General features: G+C 41.3%; 1 protein-coding gene across 1 annotated transcript in view; it reads right to left on the bottom strand.

The window, feature by feature from the left end:
• Positions 1 to 4,195: 4,195 nt before the first annotated feature.
• The window catches only part of mthfd1l (methylenetetrahydrofolate dehydrogenase (NADP+ dependent) 1 like), a 179,048-nt gene continuing 164,300 nt past the window's right edge, over positions 4,196 to 18,943 (bottom strand). The window contains exons 27-28 of the mRNA XM_087991755.1: positions 7,361 to 7,452; positions 4,196 to 4,774 (exon numbers count right to left, since the gene is read on the bottom strand). Coding sequence (XP_087847881.1) covers positions 7,363 to 7,452 — 90 coding nt within the window. The 3' untranslated portion in view covers positions 4,196 to 4,774; positions 7,361 to 7,362. The remainder of the gene's footprint in view (positions 4,775 to 7,360; positions 7,453 to 18,943) is intronic.

Raw genomic sequence — 18,943 nt, 5'->3', positions numbered from 1 at the left:
CTTCAGAGCTTTATATTACGAATAGCAGGACTTCTGGAATTTGCAAGGCAGTCCCGAAAAACCTAGGGTGAGATATGAAATTAGATAGCTCCTTCAAAAGGATGGCACAGCAGAAAGGGTCAAACGCCTCCCCATGCTGTAAGATTTTATGATTCATCAGTTAGTGACAGTTTGACCCTTTGTCTAGACAGGGTCAATCACCTGTAGCATAATCTGAAGTCCAGGTGAGAAAGTATCTCAAATTAACAAAGAGCCAATTTTTGGGCCAAACCAAAAAAAAAGATTGAAAGGAACTGTTTTGGGCTCTTCCACTGCAAGGGTGAAACCAAGCCGTTTGCCTGAAGTCCAAATACATGAGATCTTTGAGTGAGAAATTTGGTCAGCTGCTCCCATTGCTTAAAACATCAATTTTTAAAGGCTTTGTTTAGATTCCAGGTTTTATTGAGTGACATAAAAGGGAAACTATTTTGTAGTGGGAACTATTCAGGTGACCAACTGATATTTTTGTAGCATTGAATCTCATTCCAAGGAATAATGGAACAGACTCGGACAGACACCCCTTAGGTTTTAACTCAGGATCTGATCTTTACTGGACATGCATTTTAACCCACTAAGTCACTGCGTTCAAGACTTTTGGGAACATTATAAAACAAAGTTAACAATCACACAACACCAGGTTATAGTCCAACTGGTTTATTTGGTTATAGTCCAACGGTTCCTGGTGTTGTGATTTTTAAACTTTGTACACCCCAATCCAACACCGGCATCTCCAAATCATGGTTTATTTGGAAGCACTAGCTTTTGGACCGCTGCTCCTTCATCAGGTGGTTGCCAGGAAGAAGCAGCGCTCCGAAAGCTGGTGCTTCCAAATAAACCTGTTGGACTATAACCTGATGTTATGAGATTTTTAACTTTGTACACCCCAGTTCAATACCGGCACCTCCAAATTATAAAACAAAATATGACACCAAGTAACATACCGAGAGCCAATAAAAACCTTAGTTAGAAAAGTAAATTTTAAGGAGCTTTAAGTGAAGGCGAGTTAGAAAGGCAAAGAGGTTTAGGAAGGGCTTCCAGAATGTAGGACCCAGGTAACTTAAAACACAGCTACCATTTAAAATCTGAGACACAAGGAACCAGAATTAGAACTTTTATCTCAAGGGGCTTGAAGACATTTTAAAGATGGTGTGGGGCAAGGCCATGGAGGGATTTGAAAACAAGGATGAAAATTTTAAAATTTGAATGATGCTTGATTGGGAGACGATGTAGGTAAGCAAGGTCAGGGTTAATGGGCTAACAGGACATCGTACATCTTAAGATGCAGATGGTGAAGGTTTTGAATGTTTAGATGCTCTTAGTTTTATGCAGGGTGCAAGATAGGAGATAAACCAGCTGTACACTGGGACTATCAAATCGAGAGCTAAGAACGATATGAACGAGGTTTTTAGCAGCAGATGAGAAGGACAAAGAAGGGTGATGTTATGGTGTTAGCAATGAACTTAGTGTTGGTATGCACAGGTCATCACAAGGTCATTTTGGGATCAAATGTGACACCAAGATTACGATCAGTTGGCTTAATCTCGGTGTTCCCAAAGAGATGGATAGAGTCAGCAGCTCAGAAATGAAATTTGGAGCAAGGACAGAAAACAATGGCTTCAGTTTTCCCAATTGAGAGAAAATTTCTACTAGGTCACTACTGAATATCAGAGGTGCTGCAGTTTGGAAAGGCAAATCTGGGCAGGACTTATACGCTTGATGGTAGGATCCTGGGGAATGTTGCTGAACAAAGAGACCTTGGAGTGCAAATTCATAGTTCCTTGAAAAAGTGCAACCATAGGTGGACAGGATAGTGAAGGCAGCATTTGGTCTGCTTACCTTTATTGTTCTATAGGCATTGGGAGGTCATGTTGTGGTTGTCCATGTCAAAAAAAGGAGAGATATTAGGATTGGGATTATAACGATCACAAAACTGAACAATCTGGGGTCTATTTCTCTAGAAAAAGGTTAAACAATGACCTAACAAGTCCTTACAATTCTGCAGATAGTAGTAATAAAAATGTTTCTCCACTTGTGGCAAACACAAAACTAGGGCCCATAAAAGTTAAGATAAACACAAATAAATCCAAAAAGTTATTCAAGAATAAATTCTTCATCCAAAACATGGTGACAACATGGAATTATAAATCAGAACAGAAAATAGTTGAGATGAACAGCCTATATACATTTAAGAAGCCAGATAAACACAAGAGAGAATGGAATAATAGGGAATGCTGATAAGGTGAGATGAAATACAGTGGGAGGAGACTTATGAGCCTTAAATACTGGTGTGGACCAGTTGGGTTAAATGGCCTGTTTTTGAACTGTACATTTAAATAACCACACACAAAAGATTCCGTAGAGATAATGTGATGTCAGTTTGAAATAACATTTGCATGATTTTTATTAGCTTGTAAACATGGATTGCAAAGTATTTCAATACTCATTAAAAACAAAATAGAACAAAACACAGATAAATTAGTGATCATTGGAATACAGCCAGAGAACAAAGAAGAAACATTAACAAATTAATCATTAATCACTTATCAAAGACAGACACACGAACTGACCCCACCACAAGTAAAAGGAATAAAGTGTACAGAATTCACCAACATTGTTCCCAGAATCCCTTCATCATCACTGAACTCCAGCACCTGAAGGTGCTCAGAGAGGACACTGTTAGAAGAGGAATAGATGTTAAAACTGCAGTCACTGTTCCAGAAAGCAGTCAATGAGGGATTCAGAAAAGCATGAAAACATAAAAAAACAAATTCAAACAGACACTTCAGTCAGGGATCAGGTAGCTTCATGCATCAAAGAGGTTAAACCAACATTAGTATAATTCTTACTTCAGTATAATTCCTTTCAATCAACCACAATAAGTTTTAACATCATTTGAAATTTTCCTTAATTTTTTCCTAAAAATGTTGATGAATCAAATAGAAAATTACCTAATAATACTCATGTGATGCAGAGCTGATAAATTTGAAAGAAAACCTTGTAAACACTAGCATGGCTTTGCATGGAATATATTTTGATTGTATTTATAGTGAGAAATATATATAAGCCAAGAAATAACTGTGGGGTTTGTAAAGAAAAATGGTTGAAAATACCTCAAAATCATAGGTCTTCATAACTAACAAATACTTGGCTTTGCTTAGGTGTTAGTGGAGAAAGTGAGGTCTGCAGATGTTGGAGATCAAAGTTGAAACTTTATTACTGGAACAGCACAGCAGGTCAGGCAGCATCCAGGGAACAGGAGATTCGACGTTTCGGGCACAGGCCCTTCTTCAGGAATGAGCAGAGAGTGTTCAGCAGGAGAAGATAAAAGGTAGGGAGGAGGGACTTGGAGGAGGGGCGTTGGAAATGTGATAGGTGGAAAGAGGTCAAGGTGAGGGTGATAGGTCGGAGTAGGATGGAGGCGGAGAGGTCAAGAAGAAGACTGCAGGTCAGGAAGGCGGTGCCGGGCTGGAGGGATCCGGCTGAGACAAGGTGGGGGGAGGGGGGATGAAGAAACTGGTGAAGTCCAAGTTCATCCCCTGCGGTTGGAGGGTTCCCAGTCGGAAGATAAGACGCTCCTCCTCCGACCGTCGGGTTGTTGTGGTTTGGCGGTGGATGAGTCCAATGACCTGCATATCCTCGGTGGAGTGGGAGGGGGAGTTGAAATGCTGTGCTACAGGTTGGTTGGGTTGGTTCGTCCGGGTGGCCCAGAGGTGCTCTCTGCTCTCTGGGCCACCCGGACAAACCAACCCAACCAACCTGTAGCACAGCATTTCAACTCCCCCTCCCACTCCACCGAGGATATGCAGGTCATTGGACTCATCCACCGCCAAACCACAACAACCCGACGGTCGGAGGAGGAGCGTCTTATCTTCCGACTGGGAACCCTCCAACCGCAGGGGATGAACTTGGACTTCACCAGTTTCTTCATCCCCCCTCCCCCCACCTTGTCTCAGCCGGATCCCTCCAGCCCGGCACCGCCTTCCTGACCTGCAGTCTTCTTCTTGACCTCTCCGCCTCCATCCTACTCCGACCTATCACCCTCACCTTGACCTCTTTCCACCTATCACATTTCCAACGCCCCTCCTCCAAGTCCCTCCTCCCTACCTTTTATCTTCTCCTGCTGAACACTCTCTGCTCATTCCTGAAGAAGGGCCTGTGCCCGAAACGTCGAATCTCCTGTTCCCTGGATGCTGCCTGACCTGCTGTGCTGTTCCAGCAATAAAGTTTCAACTTAGGTGTTAGTACCATACATCATTTTTAGTTTGCCTGAGATTCCTTGGTCAATTATTTCATGGACTCTGGTATACAAGATAGATGCACAACACTTGCTACCCTTCAAGGTACATTTGGTTGATGTAACAAGGTATTGCAAAGGCATTTCAGTTTCAAAAATCTTAACAAAGATTACTGAAATATGGAGATGCAACATTGAAACAAGTCATTTAATATTAATTGTTTAAAAAATTAAATACTTCTAACAATTGCTGAAAAAATTGTGTATAAAATTCAATAGATCCATTGGGTGGGTTTCAAAATCTGGATTTAATCTATCAAAGCACACAAAGTGGATCGATCGAGGAAATAAAGAATCACATGAACTGGTTACACTCCTCAGAATCTCTCAGGAGAGGTTGAGAGAACCTTGAGTCCATTATTTTCCCATAGATTCTTTAATATGCAATCAGAGATTACATTTGTTCAATTCAGGAAATAGGACAAGATATTTCTGGGCAATCTGAAAGACAAAGAAAATGAAGCAAGATACAATTTAACGGGCATTTTATAAACCATTCCTCTCCTCCTCCTCTTCCACATTGAATAGGTTACCATGTGCCTGTTCATCGACTGCACTCTGGACCTTTGTGTAACAAAGACTCAGGTTCACACACAATAGCTATTACAACTCTCAAACTCCTAATTGGGAGGCATCTGCTTGATACAACTGGCAGTGTTGTCAACAAAAATAACATTCCAGCACCACTCTGATCTAAACAAAAATAACAACATGTATTTACATAGCTTCTTTAATGTAGTAAAGGTGTACAAGAGTTATCAAACAAAACGTTGGAATGGAGTGAAGTATTAGGACAGATGACTAAAATAGGAAGTTTTAAGGAGAGTCTTAAAGCAGAGACCTTCCACATTACACAATCAGAAAGGTTGCATGGGAGTGCCAGCTTGCATTTTGTGCTCAAGTAATTAGAGCCAGGCTTCAAATCACCATCTTTCACAGGAGTGTTTTATCACTGAGCTGAGACTGAAATAACTGATTGAAACCAACATCAGGTCCAACCAGGATTGAATTTCGTCATGCAAATGTGTTGTGTGTTCTGTGGTGGAACACAAACTCAACCCTGAACTTGCCTTTAACTCAACTAGGTTTTACATTACACATAACAGACAAAAACATAGCTAACTGTGACTGCCCTGGTGAGCACAACTGCAAAAAGTTACAATACAAATGAAAACACGTAATTATACTTTCTGCAGTTAACCTATTGTTAAACGTCTTCAGTTCTCGCATGAAGGCAGATCCGTTGCCAATTATTTGCTGAATCACAACAAAGTGCTGTCAATTCTTTATTTTGGATAAGGTAAACAAGCAGGTTCTCCTGAGTCCGAGTCTGAGTCTATTTCAGAATAAGACTCAAACCCTGTTAGTTTTCATCTGAAAAATATGCCTAGCTGTCTGAACAATTGAGATGAATGCCACCTTCCCCCAGCCACTGTAACTTTCCTCTTTTTGCATTAACCAGAGTTTAGTTGGTAGTACTCTCACTTGTTCTGAGAGTTGTGGGATCAAGTCCCATTCTCGAAATTGAATTTATCATTAAAACTGATATTCACAGCGTTTACGGAGGGTAAGCAACACTGTCAGGCGTGGCATTCCAAGACTGTGACATTCTTTCAATAAAAAGCAAGGAAACCTTTTCGTTGATCATCTGGTTGATATACATCTCTCAACTAACACCACTAAGTAATGGCCTGGTCATTACCTCTTTGTTATTGAAAGGACATTGAGGTGTATAAATTGGCTGCTGTGTTCCCTATACTACAACAATGATTGTAATTAAACAGTTTTCAATGAGCTTGAGAGCACTTCGACACCTCCTAAGGTTATATAAATGCAAGCTCATTCCCCTTTTCATTTTACTGCTACTTATCAATATCTTGCTTTGCACACTCAATTTTGAAATCTATCATATTCATAATTACCCTTTCCTGAATCATGATTTGGAGATGCCGGTGTTGGACTGGGGTGTACAAAGTTAAAAATCACACAATATTGGAAGCACACTAGCTTTCGGAGCAACGCTCCTTCATCAGCTGCTTCCAATTAAACATGTTGGACTATAACCTGGTGTTGTGTGATTTTTAACTTTTTCCTGAATCAGTGATAGTTACAGGTAATGATAATCTGATCAGCAAAAACTGGTCTGGTAATCACACCCATCTTTTCCTTTCAATCATGATGGAGAGGAGTTCAAATTTTCAAGGCAAACGACAGGAACATGATGCACACATTAAATAACAGAAGCCAACAGGGACAAATCCATGGGATGCAAGAGTCCACTGCAGTACCCACCAGTCTTATCCTATGTTTCACAACAAACATCGCTCCAAATCTGTACGTACAAATTTCTATACTGCGCTGTAATTGATTGGATGAAACTTTACATTCTAACATAAATCAAAACTGTACTCTACAATTGTGGACAGGTACATGAATAGGAAAGGTTTAAAGGGATATGGGTCAAGTGCAGGTAAATGGAACTAGTTTAGTTTGGGAAACTTGGTAGGCATGAACAAAGTTGGACTGAAAGATCTGTTCTCATGACTCTAATAAGGGATAAGAAGGAAGAGCCAGAATATGAATGATTTGAAATAAATCTTGCAGGGTTGTGTGAATTGCAAACAGTACAACACCATGTAAAATTGGAGATTTTTAAATGTATCATTTTCCCTCATGTTCCACAATTCTTCAGGCTTGCTAACTGCTGCTACCAATTATAACTGAAGTAGGGGTTATTTTCTGTTATAGTAGATGATGCAGTCAGCTATTAGAAAGTTGCCTCTCATGTCTGGATTATAGACTGGGGAAAAGACCATTTTTGACCTCCAGCCTGCTCGGCAATTCAACTAAATCATGGTCAAACTGTACCCCAATTCTCTTTAATTTTAACCTTACAAAAATCTCTATCGCTAAACTTAAGGTAAGAGAAGTAAAATCTGTAGTACTTCAAGGTTTTTAGATACAAAGCAGAATATTGTGTCAGTCTGGCAAGGAGAGAGAGGAAAGCAATACTTCAAAGAGTCATACCTTTAGAACAATCCACTGATTTGCTCAGTGTCTGAATCAATGTCAATGTCATAAAAACAGGACCGAGTGGGCAATCCTGGCATGGTGCTCATCTGTAAGGAATCAAAAGTAAACAAAAAACTGAAATAAAGACAAACAAGACTGAAATAAAAGCAATAACAAAATATATATCAAAACATTCATAGCATTAAGAAAAGCCATTTATGCTGTCATATGCTAGGACAGGTGCCATTTTTACAAACTTCATACTCCACTGTGAAGACAGGCACAAGAACACTCAAAAAGACTTCTATGATTTAGGTTAGATTACATTACAGTGTGGAAACAGGCCCTTCGGCCCAACAAGTCCACACCAACCCGCCGAAGCGCAACCCACCCATACCCCTACATTTACCCCTTACCTAACACTATGGGCAATTTAGCATGGCCAATTCACCTGACCTGCACATCTTTGGACTGTGGGAGGAAACCGGAGCACCCGGAGGAAACCCACGCAGACACGGGGAGAACGTGCAAACTCCACAAAATCAGTCGCCTGAGGCGGGAATTGAACCCGGATCTCTGGCGCTGTGAGGCAGCAGTGCTAACCACTGTGCCACCGTGCCACCCAAACTACCGTGCCTACTCCACAACTACCTGATGAAGAAGCAGTGCTCTGAAAGCTAGTGCTTCCAATCAAACCTGTTGGACTAAACCTGGTGTTCTGTGATTTTTAATCCTTGTACACCTCAGTACAATATCGGCATCTCCAAATCATGATAAAATGAAAACACAATTACTGCAATACTGTACTCACCCTTAAGGAAGCGCTCTCAAGCTGGCAGGGTCCCTAAAGAAATACTGCTAAGTGATTTCACAGGTCTGGAGATTCAAGAAACCCTTATATCTTCCTTCCCAGCATAATTAGATTAGATTACAGTGTGGAAACAGGCCCTTCGGCCCAACAAGTCCACACCGACCCGCTGAAGCGAAACCCACCCATACCCCTACGTTTACCCTTTACCTAACACTACGGGCAATTTAGTATTGCCAATTCACCTGACCCTGCACATCTTTTGGACTGTGGGAGGAAACCGGAGCACCCGGAGGAAACCCACGCAGACACGGGGAGAACATGCAAACTCCACACAGTCAGTCGCCTGAGGTGGGAATTGAACCCGGGTCTCTGGCGCTGTGAGGCAGCAGTGCTAACCACTGTGCCACCGTGCCACCCACCAAACCTGTTTGGTTGAACAGGTTTGGTTGAAATGGATGAACTTACAATCTTCAAATCAATTCATTCACAAACAAATCCACAATTTTTCATTCAAAATACTGGTACCAAAATAAAGGCAAAGTTGCCAGAGTCCCAGAAGACCACAGATTGCTCTCTCATGAGACAGAGGGGACCAATGATGGGTTGACCTGAGGGTTACCACACCTCAGGTGAGGGGCAAACCCGAGAGGGCAGGACCATTTATGGTGAAGTGTCTAGGAATAGTGAGGCGAGTAATTCACTTCCTGACTCCCCAGAGCCTGTCCACCAATAACAAAACACAAGTCAGGACTGTGATTGAATATTTCCCAGTTGCCTGGAGTGTTGTTGGAGCTACACTGTTCAAGAAGCTTGACATTATCCAGGACAAAGCAGCTTGTTTAATTGGCACTGCATCCACAAGTGTCCATTCCCTCCACCACCGATGCTTGTACAGCTGAAATGATTCCATTAAGGTCGGTACCCCCTCCTAAAATCACCCTTTATTTACATGTGCATAGTACATAACACCAGACCCAGCTTTCTCAAGAGCCGTGTAGAGAGGGAGTAGAACCCCCAACACTCCTGTTTATATCGGTCATCCAGGACTCCTTGATTGTGCCGTAGAGTCACAGAGATATACAGCAGGAAAACAGAACCTTCAGTCCAACTCATCCATGCCGACCAGATATCCCAAACTAATCTAGTCCCATTTGCCAGCACTTGGCCTGCATCCCTCTAAACCTTTCTTATTCATACACCCAGCCATATGCCTTTTAAATGTTGCAGTTGTACCAGCCTCCACCACTTCCTTTAGCAGCTCATTCCATACACACACCACAGTGTGTGAAAATGTTGCCCCTTAGGCCTCTTTTATATCTTCTCCCTCTCACTTTGAACATATTTTCTCTAGTTCTGGACTCCCACAACCCAGGGAAAAGACCTTGTCTATTTATCCTACCCTTGCCCCTCATGATTTTATAAACCTCTATAAGGTCACCCCTCAGCCTCCGATGCTCCAGGGAAAACAGCCCTAGCCTTTTCAGCCTCTCCCTATAACTCAAATCCTCTGACCCTGGCAACATCCTTGTTAATCTTTTCTGAACTCTTTCAAGTTTCATTAGGAAGGAGATCAGAATTGCACGAAATATTCCAAATGAGGCCTAACCAACATCCTGTACAGCCACAACATGACCTCCCAAGTCCTATACTCAATACTCTTACCAATAAAGGAAAACATACCAAACACCTTCTTCACTACCCTTCCTTACCTGCGACTTTATTTTCAAGGAGTTATGAATCTGCTCTCCAAGGTCTCTTTGTTCAGCAACACTCCCTAGGACATTCCCATTAAGTGTACAAGTCCTGCTCTGATTTGCTTTTCCAAAATGCAGTACCTCGCATTTATCTAAATTAAACTCCATCTGCCACTTGGGCAAGTTGCTGGGGGGAATCCTGAGGGACAGGATTTACATGTACTTTCAAAGGCATCAGGGATGGTCAACATGGCTTTGTGCTTGGGAAATGTCTCTCAAACTTGATTGAGTATTTTGAAGAAGTAACAAAGAGGATTGATGAGGGCAGAGTGGTGGACATGCTCTTTATGGACTTCAGTAAGGTATTCGATAAGTAAGGTAAGCAGGTGGCCCACAGCAACTCAAGGATAACCAATTTTGAACTGTTACACCTTTTGAAATCTGTCCCATTTAGTAATATGGAGTGCCACGTAATGCAATGCAGGATACCCTCAAAGATGGGACAGTTTTCACAAGGGATGTGCAGTGGCCACTCCCACGGATACCATAACGTATAGATGCATCAGCGACAGATAGATTGGTGAGAAAAAAGTGAAGTAGATTTCTCCCTCCTGTTGGTTCCCTCACTACAGCTTCAGACTAGAAGCTATGTTATTTAGGACACATCCATCTCAGTTAGTAGTGGTGCCACTGAGCCAGTCTTGGTAATGGATATAGGAGATCCCGAACCAGAGGACAATTTGCACCTTTGCTATCCTCAATGCTTCTTTCAAGTGATGTTCAACATGGAGGATTGAATTGATTTATTAGCTGACGGGAATGCAGAGGTGGTAACGAGCACGTGTTTTCTTTATCTATGTTTGATCTAGAGTCATAGAGATGTACAGCACGGAAACAGACCCTTCGGTCCAACCTGTCCATGCCGACCAGATATCCCAAACCCAATCTCGTCCCACCTGCCAGCACCCGGCCCACATCCCTCCAAACCCTTCCTATTCATATACCCATCCAGATGCCCTTTCAATGCTGTAATTGTACCAGCCTCCACTTCCTCTGGCAGCTCACACCATACACGAATCACCCTCTGGGTGAAAACGGTGCCCGTTAGGTCCCTTTTAAATCTTTCCCCTTTCACCCTAAACCCATGCCCTCTAGTTCTCAACTCCCAACCTCAGGGAAAAGAAGATTTGGAGATGCTGGTGTTGGACTAGGGTGTACAAAGTTAAAAATCACAACACCAGGTTATAGTCCAAAGGTTTAATTGGAAGCACACTAGCTTTTGGAGCGCCGCTCCTTCACGCTCCAAAAGCTAATGTGCTTAGAATTAAACCTGTTGGACTATAACCTGGTATTGTGTGATTTTTAACCAGGGAAAAGACCTTGTCAATTTACCTTATCTGCTCATAATTAGGAAGTTTGCATAATTTAATATATTTTCTAATTAACCCGTTCAGTAATGAAATCGCACACTTCTGGAGCAAGTGGGACTTGAGACTCCAAGTTCAGAAAATGTTAGAATTCTGTAGTGATCAGTGACAGATGAAGGATAAAGGAATGCAATAACTTTATCTCAATGAATGAAGCTGGGTGGAGGGCTGTTTGCAGTCTGAAATTGGATCAGTTAGGTGGAATGGTCTATTTCTGGGTTGCAAAGATTACATATTTCAGAGTACAGTTCTTGCTTTCTTACAGTAACAAGGTGCACTGCTTTTCCAGAATGAACTTAAGATTCTTCAGCATTGACAGCAGAGGCAAGAGAAGCAGGGCAAAGATAGCAGGGAAGAAGGGCAATAATGCAGAGTTGCTTTCGTGAACTCTAATTCGGATCTTACACTGCAGTACTGACAAGATTTGCTGCACAGCTACTCCACCTGAATTTAAAGTAGTGCGACAGAAGAAAAACACTGTAAATCAGACTTTTAATTAGGGCGGTAGCACCAGAATGGGCAATAACTCATGAAATCCATTAAAATTTTGACAGTTACGGGACCACAAGGTAAAAAGCACAAGAATCGCATAGCTTCAAAAAATCGTTTCAAATTAAAAATAATAGAAGAAATCCATGGCACTTCCCTGCACCACCAGCCTTCCAAATGACTAAAACTGTATCTTGCAACCTCTGACAATATCATATTTTTCATTCACCTGTGAGATGTGGGTACCATTGCCAAGGTTGCCATTTATTGCCTCCACCTAATTGCCCAGAGAATGGGTGCGAATGGCATGGCCATTTCAAAGGGCAGTTAAAAAGCAACTGGTGTAGGACTGGAGTCACTTATAGGGCACAAAAACAAAATTACTGGGAAAACTCAGCAGGTCTGATAACATGTATAGAGAGAAAGCAAAGTTTCAGGTTCAGTGACCCTTTTCCAGAATGCGAAACAATAACTCGGTTTTCTTTCCATGGATGCTGCTAGACTTGCTGAGCTTTTGCAACAAGTTCTGTTTTTGTTTCGGATTGCCAGCATCCGGTTCTTTGGGGTTTTTCCTCCCCCACACATTGGTCATATAAGTTAGGTTATGGGAACCATACCATACTATTTACGCACTGAATTATAAATCTAAAGGCCTAAACTAATGAACATATGCATGAGTTCAAATCCTACATTTTAATTCTGTTAAATAAATCTGGAATAAAATGGTGGTATCATTAATGGTGAGCATGTCTCTATCAATTGTCATAAAAACCTGAAGCTAAGACAGAAATTGCTAGAGAAACTCAGCAGATCCGGAAAATATGGGTCCACAATCAAATAGACATTCCTGGTAAGGATAGCAAACCCCTCCCTAAAGGAAAGCTGTGAACCAAATGGGTTTATATAATGATGTGACAGCTTCATGCTAAATATTCCTGCTGCCATCTACAAAGAATTAATGAATTCAACTTTACAATTTGCAGTGGCGGGAATAGAAATCATGGCCTCTGGGTTCATAGCTCACTGTCAAAATCACTAACTTGCTATACCACAAAAAAAAAATACTGTTTTATGCTAATTTCTATCCCTTTAAATATGCTTTCAGTTGAAAACACAGAATAAAAAGTTTCAATAACAAACCAGGCTAAAAGAGGAATAACTGTTCTTCTAATATGTGATTGTAATTACTGCACTGTTGAGAGTAAATGCAATTTAAACTGATAAAAAATGTCAAAAGTTAAGATTATGAACATAAGGCTGCCATAAAACGGCAAGTGAGATGTGTGGCTCATCATTTTGAACTCACCTACATCCATCTCACTCTATTAGAGTCATAAACAATAAACATTGTGTTTATTGGGTGACCTCTCCAAGCCAATCACCATCCAGATTTGGAAATATATTGTTATTCCTTCAGTACTACTGGAATTCCCTCCCTAACAGCATTGTGGATCAACATACAGCAAATGGACTGCAGCGATTCAGATGGCACTTCGCAACCACTTTTCAAAGGCAATTAAGGGTGGGCAATAAGTGCTGCTGGGCTCAGCCAGCAATACCCATATTTCAAATTAATAAGAAAAAAGAAGTCTCCAATTAAGTATTAGGGATACTGAGACCAATGGGCCACGTACATACTCCCATCTTGGTGGTATGAAGGTAGTGTAGCACATAAAATCCAACAAGTGCCATTTCCACCACCTTCCCACCCGTCCCTAGGTCTTCAGAAATTAAACAGAGGCAATGCCAAGAAAGCCACTCGTCAAGCCTATTAAGCCTGTCAAGTGGTCAATTATTGTCCACTTAAGGGCCTCATTCTACTGCCAGTGTTATCCCAGTGGAGGGGGTTTGTGATGGTGACTCTTGTGGCTCAGTGGTAGTGTCCTTCTGAGCCAGAAGGCCCAGTTCAAGTCCTACTTACTTCAGAAATGTGCAACACCATCACCACACATGTTGACTAGAATCTGTAATCTTTTCTGTACCAGTCACAGAAAAGGCCCACAGCAGTCGAGAAATTCAGCAGTTTGTGAGGGAAACTGGAATCTTTGAGGGGCCATATTTAGGCCCAAAGGCAATCTCTCAATAGAAAACCCTGCAGCTCCCTAACAAACTATTCTGGTCTCTAAAATCATTCCTAACTGGTGCCTGCTAACGTGCACTCAAAGACACCCCAAACTTATCTGGGCTCCTTGGTGTAACATAGTTGAGAGCAAACAATCCTAGTGGCACAGCTAGGTCTTCAGACTTTTTAGCTTACTGACTACCATCTCCATAAAGTGGGATTTCCTCTTGATCAGGGTTGAAGTCCTATGTCAAACAAATTCACACAGCTCCCAGTGTTAAATAGCTGCGGGACCCAATATCAGCTTTTCTAATGAGCGGAGTGAGATGGAGACTACGGTATTTCATTAAGTATCGCCATAATCTTTGGTTGCCCACCACATAATCCATTCCCCCAGAACTGACTCCAGACAGTTAACAAATGTGGCATTCTAATTGACCTTGGGATGAACCTCTTAAATTTGACAGGCTTCCTACCTTGGACCAAGGCATAAAATAATTATTGTTGAAAAATGTGCTGGAAAAACACAGCAGGCCAGACAATATCCAAGGAGAATCGACATTTTGGGCATAAGCCCTTCTTCAGGAAGCCTTCATTCCTGAAGAAGAGCTTATGCCCGAAACGTCGATTCTCCTGCTCCTCGGATGCTGTCTGGCCTGCTGTGTTTTTCCAGCACCACATTTTTCAAACTCTGGTCTCCAGCATTTTCCTCACTACTGACATCAGGCGAACTGGTCTACAATTTTGTAATTTTTCTCAACCTCCTTTTTTTTTTAAAACGTGAGGTTACATTAGCTGTCCTTCAATCCATAGGAACTGTTTGAGAATCTACAAAACCTTAAAATACAATGCAACAATGCATGCACTATTTTTAGGGCCATTTGCTTAAGTATCTTGGGATGTAGATTATTGGGATCTGGAGATTTATCAGTTTTTAATTCTAACAATCATCAATAATTCTGATTATCCCCTTCTTTGTGAGGGATCGTCCAATGAAGCTATATGTGTTTAACTCAGAAATATCTTCATAAAGTACAGCGGTAATGTTTCCTTAAACAAAAACACCACTCCCCTTCATTTTTTGTCTGCCTTTCTATCTTTCCAATAGTATTGAAACCCCAGAACATTGAGCTGCTCGTCCTGTCCTTTCCTCAGTCATGTTTCTGTAATAATCCCAGTCACACTTTTATCTGCCTTACCTGTAACACCCCTTGCATAGAAATAAAAGCAGTTTAACTCTTCAGAGTTACTTTGTTCTCTGATTTGCTCATGCCTGCCTTTTCTAAATAACTTATTCGTTTCAACTTCAGGATCACCACAACTGCATGGACGACCCAGCTCCAACACCCCAGTGACTCCTTCACTATCAGCACATCTCATCCTTGCTTGCTGCTGATAGGCTCAGTGGCAAACAGAAAAAGATCCAACCGGTGATTGTAGCAGCAGTTCCTCACTTCCCTCCCATTCTGTTCACAATCTGGTCATTCCTGGGAGTGAACTTTCCCCAAATGATTTGCAGACTTTCAGATCTGGATGAACCCGCTGCCCTTGTATATTTTTAGGGCTACTTTATATCTATCATCAACTTAAATTCATCCAAAATAATTCCCATCTCCCAACTAACACCAAGTACCCATAACACCAAGTACCCATCAATCACGTTCGATGCAAGATATTGGCTCCTGAACAAAATTCTTATTCTGGTTTGCAAATCTGAGATCTCTATTTCTAATCTTCTCCTGGTCTATCTTGCTGATCAAGCATTGATATCACCTAAGTGCCTTAAGAAATTTTATGGTCAAGTTGTTATCTATATGCAAGTTGCTAAAGCTTAAAATAGTGTTCATACAATTGTATTTCAATGCATATACCCTTATCCTGACAGACATACTCCCCCACCTGGGCTGATAATTAACCACAAAAGAGCTCAAGAGTAGCACTTTAACAAATTTGCACAAAGGTTCTAGATTCCTATTCACACAAGCTCAAAAAACAACAGGAAATCCATGAAGATGTATTCTGCAAACTCTCTTGAGATGTTAAGATTCTTTTCTTGTATTTATAATCTAGTTAACCCAATGACACAAAATACTGGAACAAAACTTGCATTAGCAAAGAAAATGAAAACAAAGGTAAAGAAAAAAAATGTTAAGCCAAGGGAAGACAGATTAGGAATGAATCCAAAATGTGGTCAAACAGATGGGTTTTAAATATAAAAAGAGGACTGGCCCAGATGATCAGAGAAAGAATTACAGATCATACAGCATGGATGGCAGAAGTCCATTGCTACTTATCTGGATGCAAGGAGCACAAGAGGCCAGAACCAGAGAACTGGAGAGTTCAGATACTGCAGGATTAGAGGTTCATGAGATAGCAAAGAACAAGGACATGGAAGAATTCAAACACAAGGATGGAACTCTTCATCTGAGGTCATGATTTGGAGATGCTGGTGTTGAACTGGGGTGTATAAAGTTAGAAATCACAACACCAGATTATAGACCAACAGGTTTATTTGGAAGCACTAGCTTTCGCACTGTTATGTTGGAGTAATAGGAACAAAGGACAACTGGGTCCAGGCATGAAATAAACCACAGGAAGCCAGACAAAGAATGAGCAAATCAGCAAATAACACAGAAAACTAGAATGCCAAAAATGGTGCAGAAAATCAAGTGAGGAAGAGAAAGCAGCTCAAAAATGGTGATTCTAAATAGTTTGTCTGTGAACATCTGAAAACCTAGCTGATATCTTCATTCAACCTCAAATCAGCACCAGACTGAAACAAGAGCCCAAGTTGTTGGTGTGAACATAAAGCATCTGGCACGTTATTGTTGGATGCTGGGTTTCAAAATAATCCAGTATATGTCTCAATCTAGCAGAAGGAAGGTTAGTCGAATCAAGAGCAGAATTCCCATTCTCCCTCGAGAAAAGACTTGTTACTGCTCTATTCATGTGGTTAGTGATGAGAAGCAATCTTTAGTGACAGTAAAGAAGCACTTTCAAGGTCCAACTGAATCTGGGAAGTGCAAAGCCTGCAGCTTTTAGCTTGGCAGCCTCAATCAGAGGTGAGTGCTGTAGAAACTTGTCTGAGTAATGCAATGATTGACTATGTAATGCAACTCTTGGCATACAGGGAGTCATTCCCATCACACACAAATAATAGTGTGATTTGATATTACTTCCAATATTATCATTTAACATTCTACATTACAAGCCAGTTGTGAGGGAATTGTTTGCTTACTATTTGCTGACTGAACAGAAGTCTGCAGGTCATTTGATAGGCTTTCATGCTCATCACTGAACAGCAATGCAGTTTATTGTGTTAAAAGGACACTGCTTGCATTGAATTAGACATTCCAACCTAATAAAAAAAAATCAAATGATTGGACTGAAATCTGCACCTAAAACTTTTTCCCATGACTTGGGGGTGCTATGGAGTGTTACTTTGTCTAACTTTACAAAATTCACAGGACACATCTTGTGAGTTCCTGTTTACAGACTTGTACACAAAACTCAAAAAATCCTATCAAATTAAATTAGAACAATCACAAGAGTTCTGTTCTTTGCAAAATAACTGCAACAACATCCATTTACCCTAGGTTGAAACACAGAAACTCATCACAACACGAAGAAGCCATTCAGTTCACTGGGCCATCCTGTGAAAGAGCTATCAGCCCTGTTCGTTTCCCACAATTCTGAAACATTTCCTTTCTAAATATATATATCCTTCTCTTTGAAAGTTATGATTGAATCTTGTTCCTGTGCCTCCAGCAATGCATTCTAATAAAAACTCATCGTATTCACAATAATGTTTGCCAAACATCTTAAATCTCTGACATTTAATTATTGACCCCTCTGTCAATGGTAACAGTTTCTTTCAATTTACTCTTATCGTAGGGTCTCACAACACTGAAACAGACCCTTTGGTCCAACTCGTCCATGTCGACGAGGTAGCCTAAATTGAACTAGTCCCATTGAACTAGTTTGGCTCACATCCCTCGAAACCGTCCCTATCCATGTACCTGTCCAAATGTCTTTTCAATGTTATAATTGTACTTGCGTCTACCACTTTTTCTGACAGCATGTTCCATAAACACACCAAACAGGGTGAAAAATTGTCCCTTAGGTTCCTTTTAAATTTTTCCTTCCTCACCTTACACCTATGCCCTCGATTTTTGAACTCCCATACCGTGGGAAAATATGTTGGCTATTCACCTTACCCATTGTCAGTCATTTCATTGATCTCTAAAAGGTCAACATAGAGTGATAGAGATGTACAGCATGGAAACAGACCCTTTGGTCCAACTTGTCCACGCCAACCAGATATCCCAACCCAATCTAGTCCGACCTGCCAGCACGTGGCCCATATCCTTCCTATTCAGATACCCATCCAAATGCCTTTTAAATGTCGCAATTATACCAGCCTCCACCACTTCCTCTACCATTTCATTCCATACACATTCCACCCTCCGCATAAAAAAGCTGCCCCTCAGGTCCCTTTTATATCTTTCCCCTCTCACCCCAAACCTATGCCCTCTAGTTCTGGACTCCCCCACCCCAGGGAAAAGACTTTGTCTATTTATCCTATTTATGCCCCTCATAATTTTGTAAACCTCTAAGGTCACCCCTCAGCCTCCTACACTCCAGGGAAAACAACCTCAGCATGATCAGCCTCTCCCTGTAGCTCAAATTGTCAACCAGTCTGAAATACAACCCTCCACCACCACCCTCTGTCTTCTGCCTTTGAGCCAGTTCTGTTTCGTAATGGCTAGTTCTCTCTGTATTCTGTGAGATCTAAACTTATTAACCAGTCTCCCATGGGGAAAGTTGAATGCCTTATTGAAGGCCATATAGATCACATCTACCGCTCTGCCCTCATCAATCCTCTTTGTTACTTCTTCAAAAAACTCAATCAAGTTCACGAAATATAATTTTGCATGCACAAAGCCATGTTGACTATCGCCAATCAGTCCTTGCCTTTCCAAATATGTGTACATCCTGTCCCTCAGGATTCCCTCCAACAACTTACCCATCACCGATATCAGGCTCACTGGTCTACAGTTCCCTGGCTTGTTTACCACCCTTCTTAAACAGTAGCACCACATTAGCCAATCTCCA

This window comes from Chiloscyllium plagiosum, unplaced genomic scaffold (assembly GCF_037043375.1).
Source record: "Chiloscyllium plagiosum isolate Xiang-an unplaced genomic scaffold, Cpla_swu_hap1 HiC_scaffold_10, whole genome shotgun sequence".
NCBI lineage: Eukaryota > Metazoa > Chordata > Chondrichthyes > Orectolobiformes > Hemiscylliidae > Chiloscyllium > Chiloscyllium plagiosum.
This window is presented reverse-complemented; position numbering and strand designations above follow the sequence as displayed.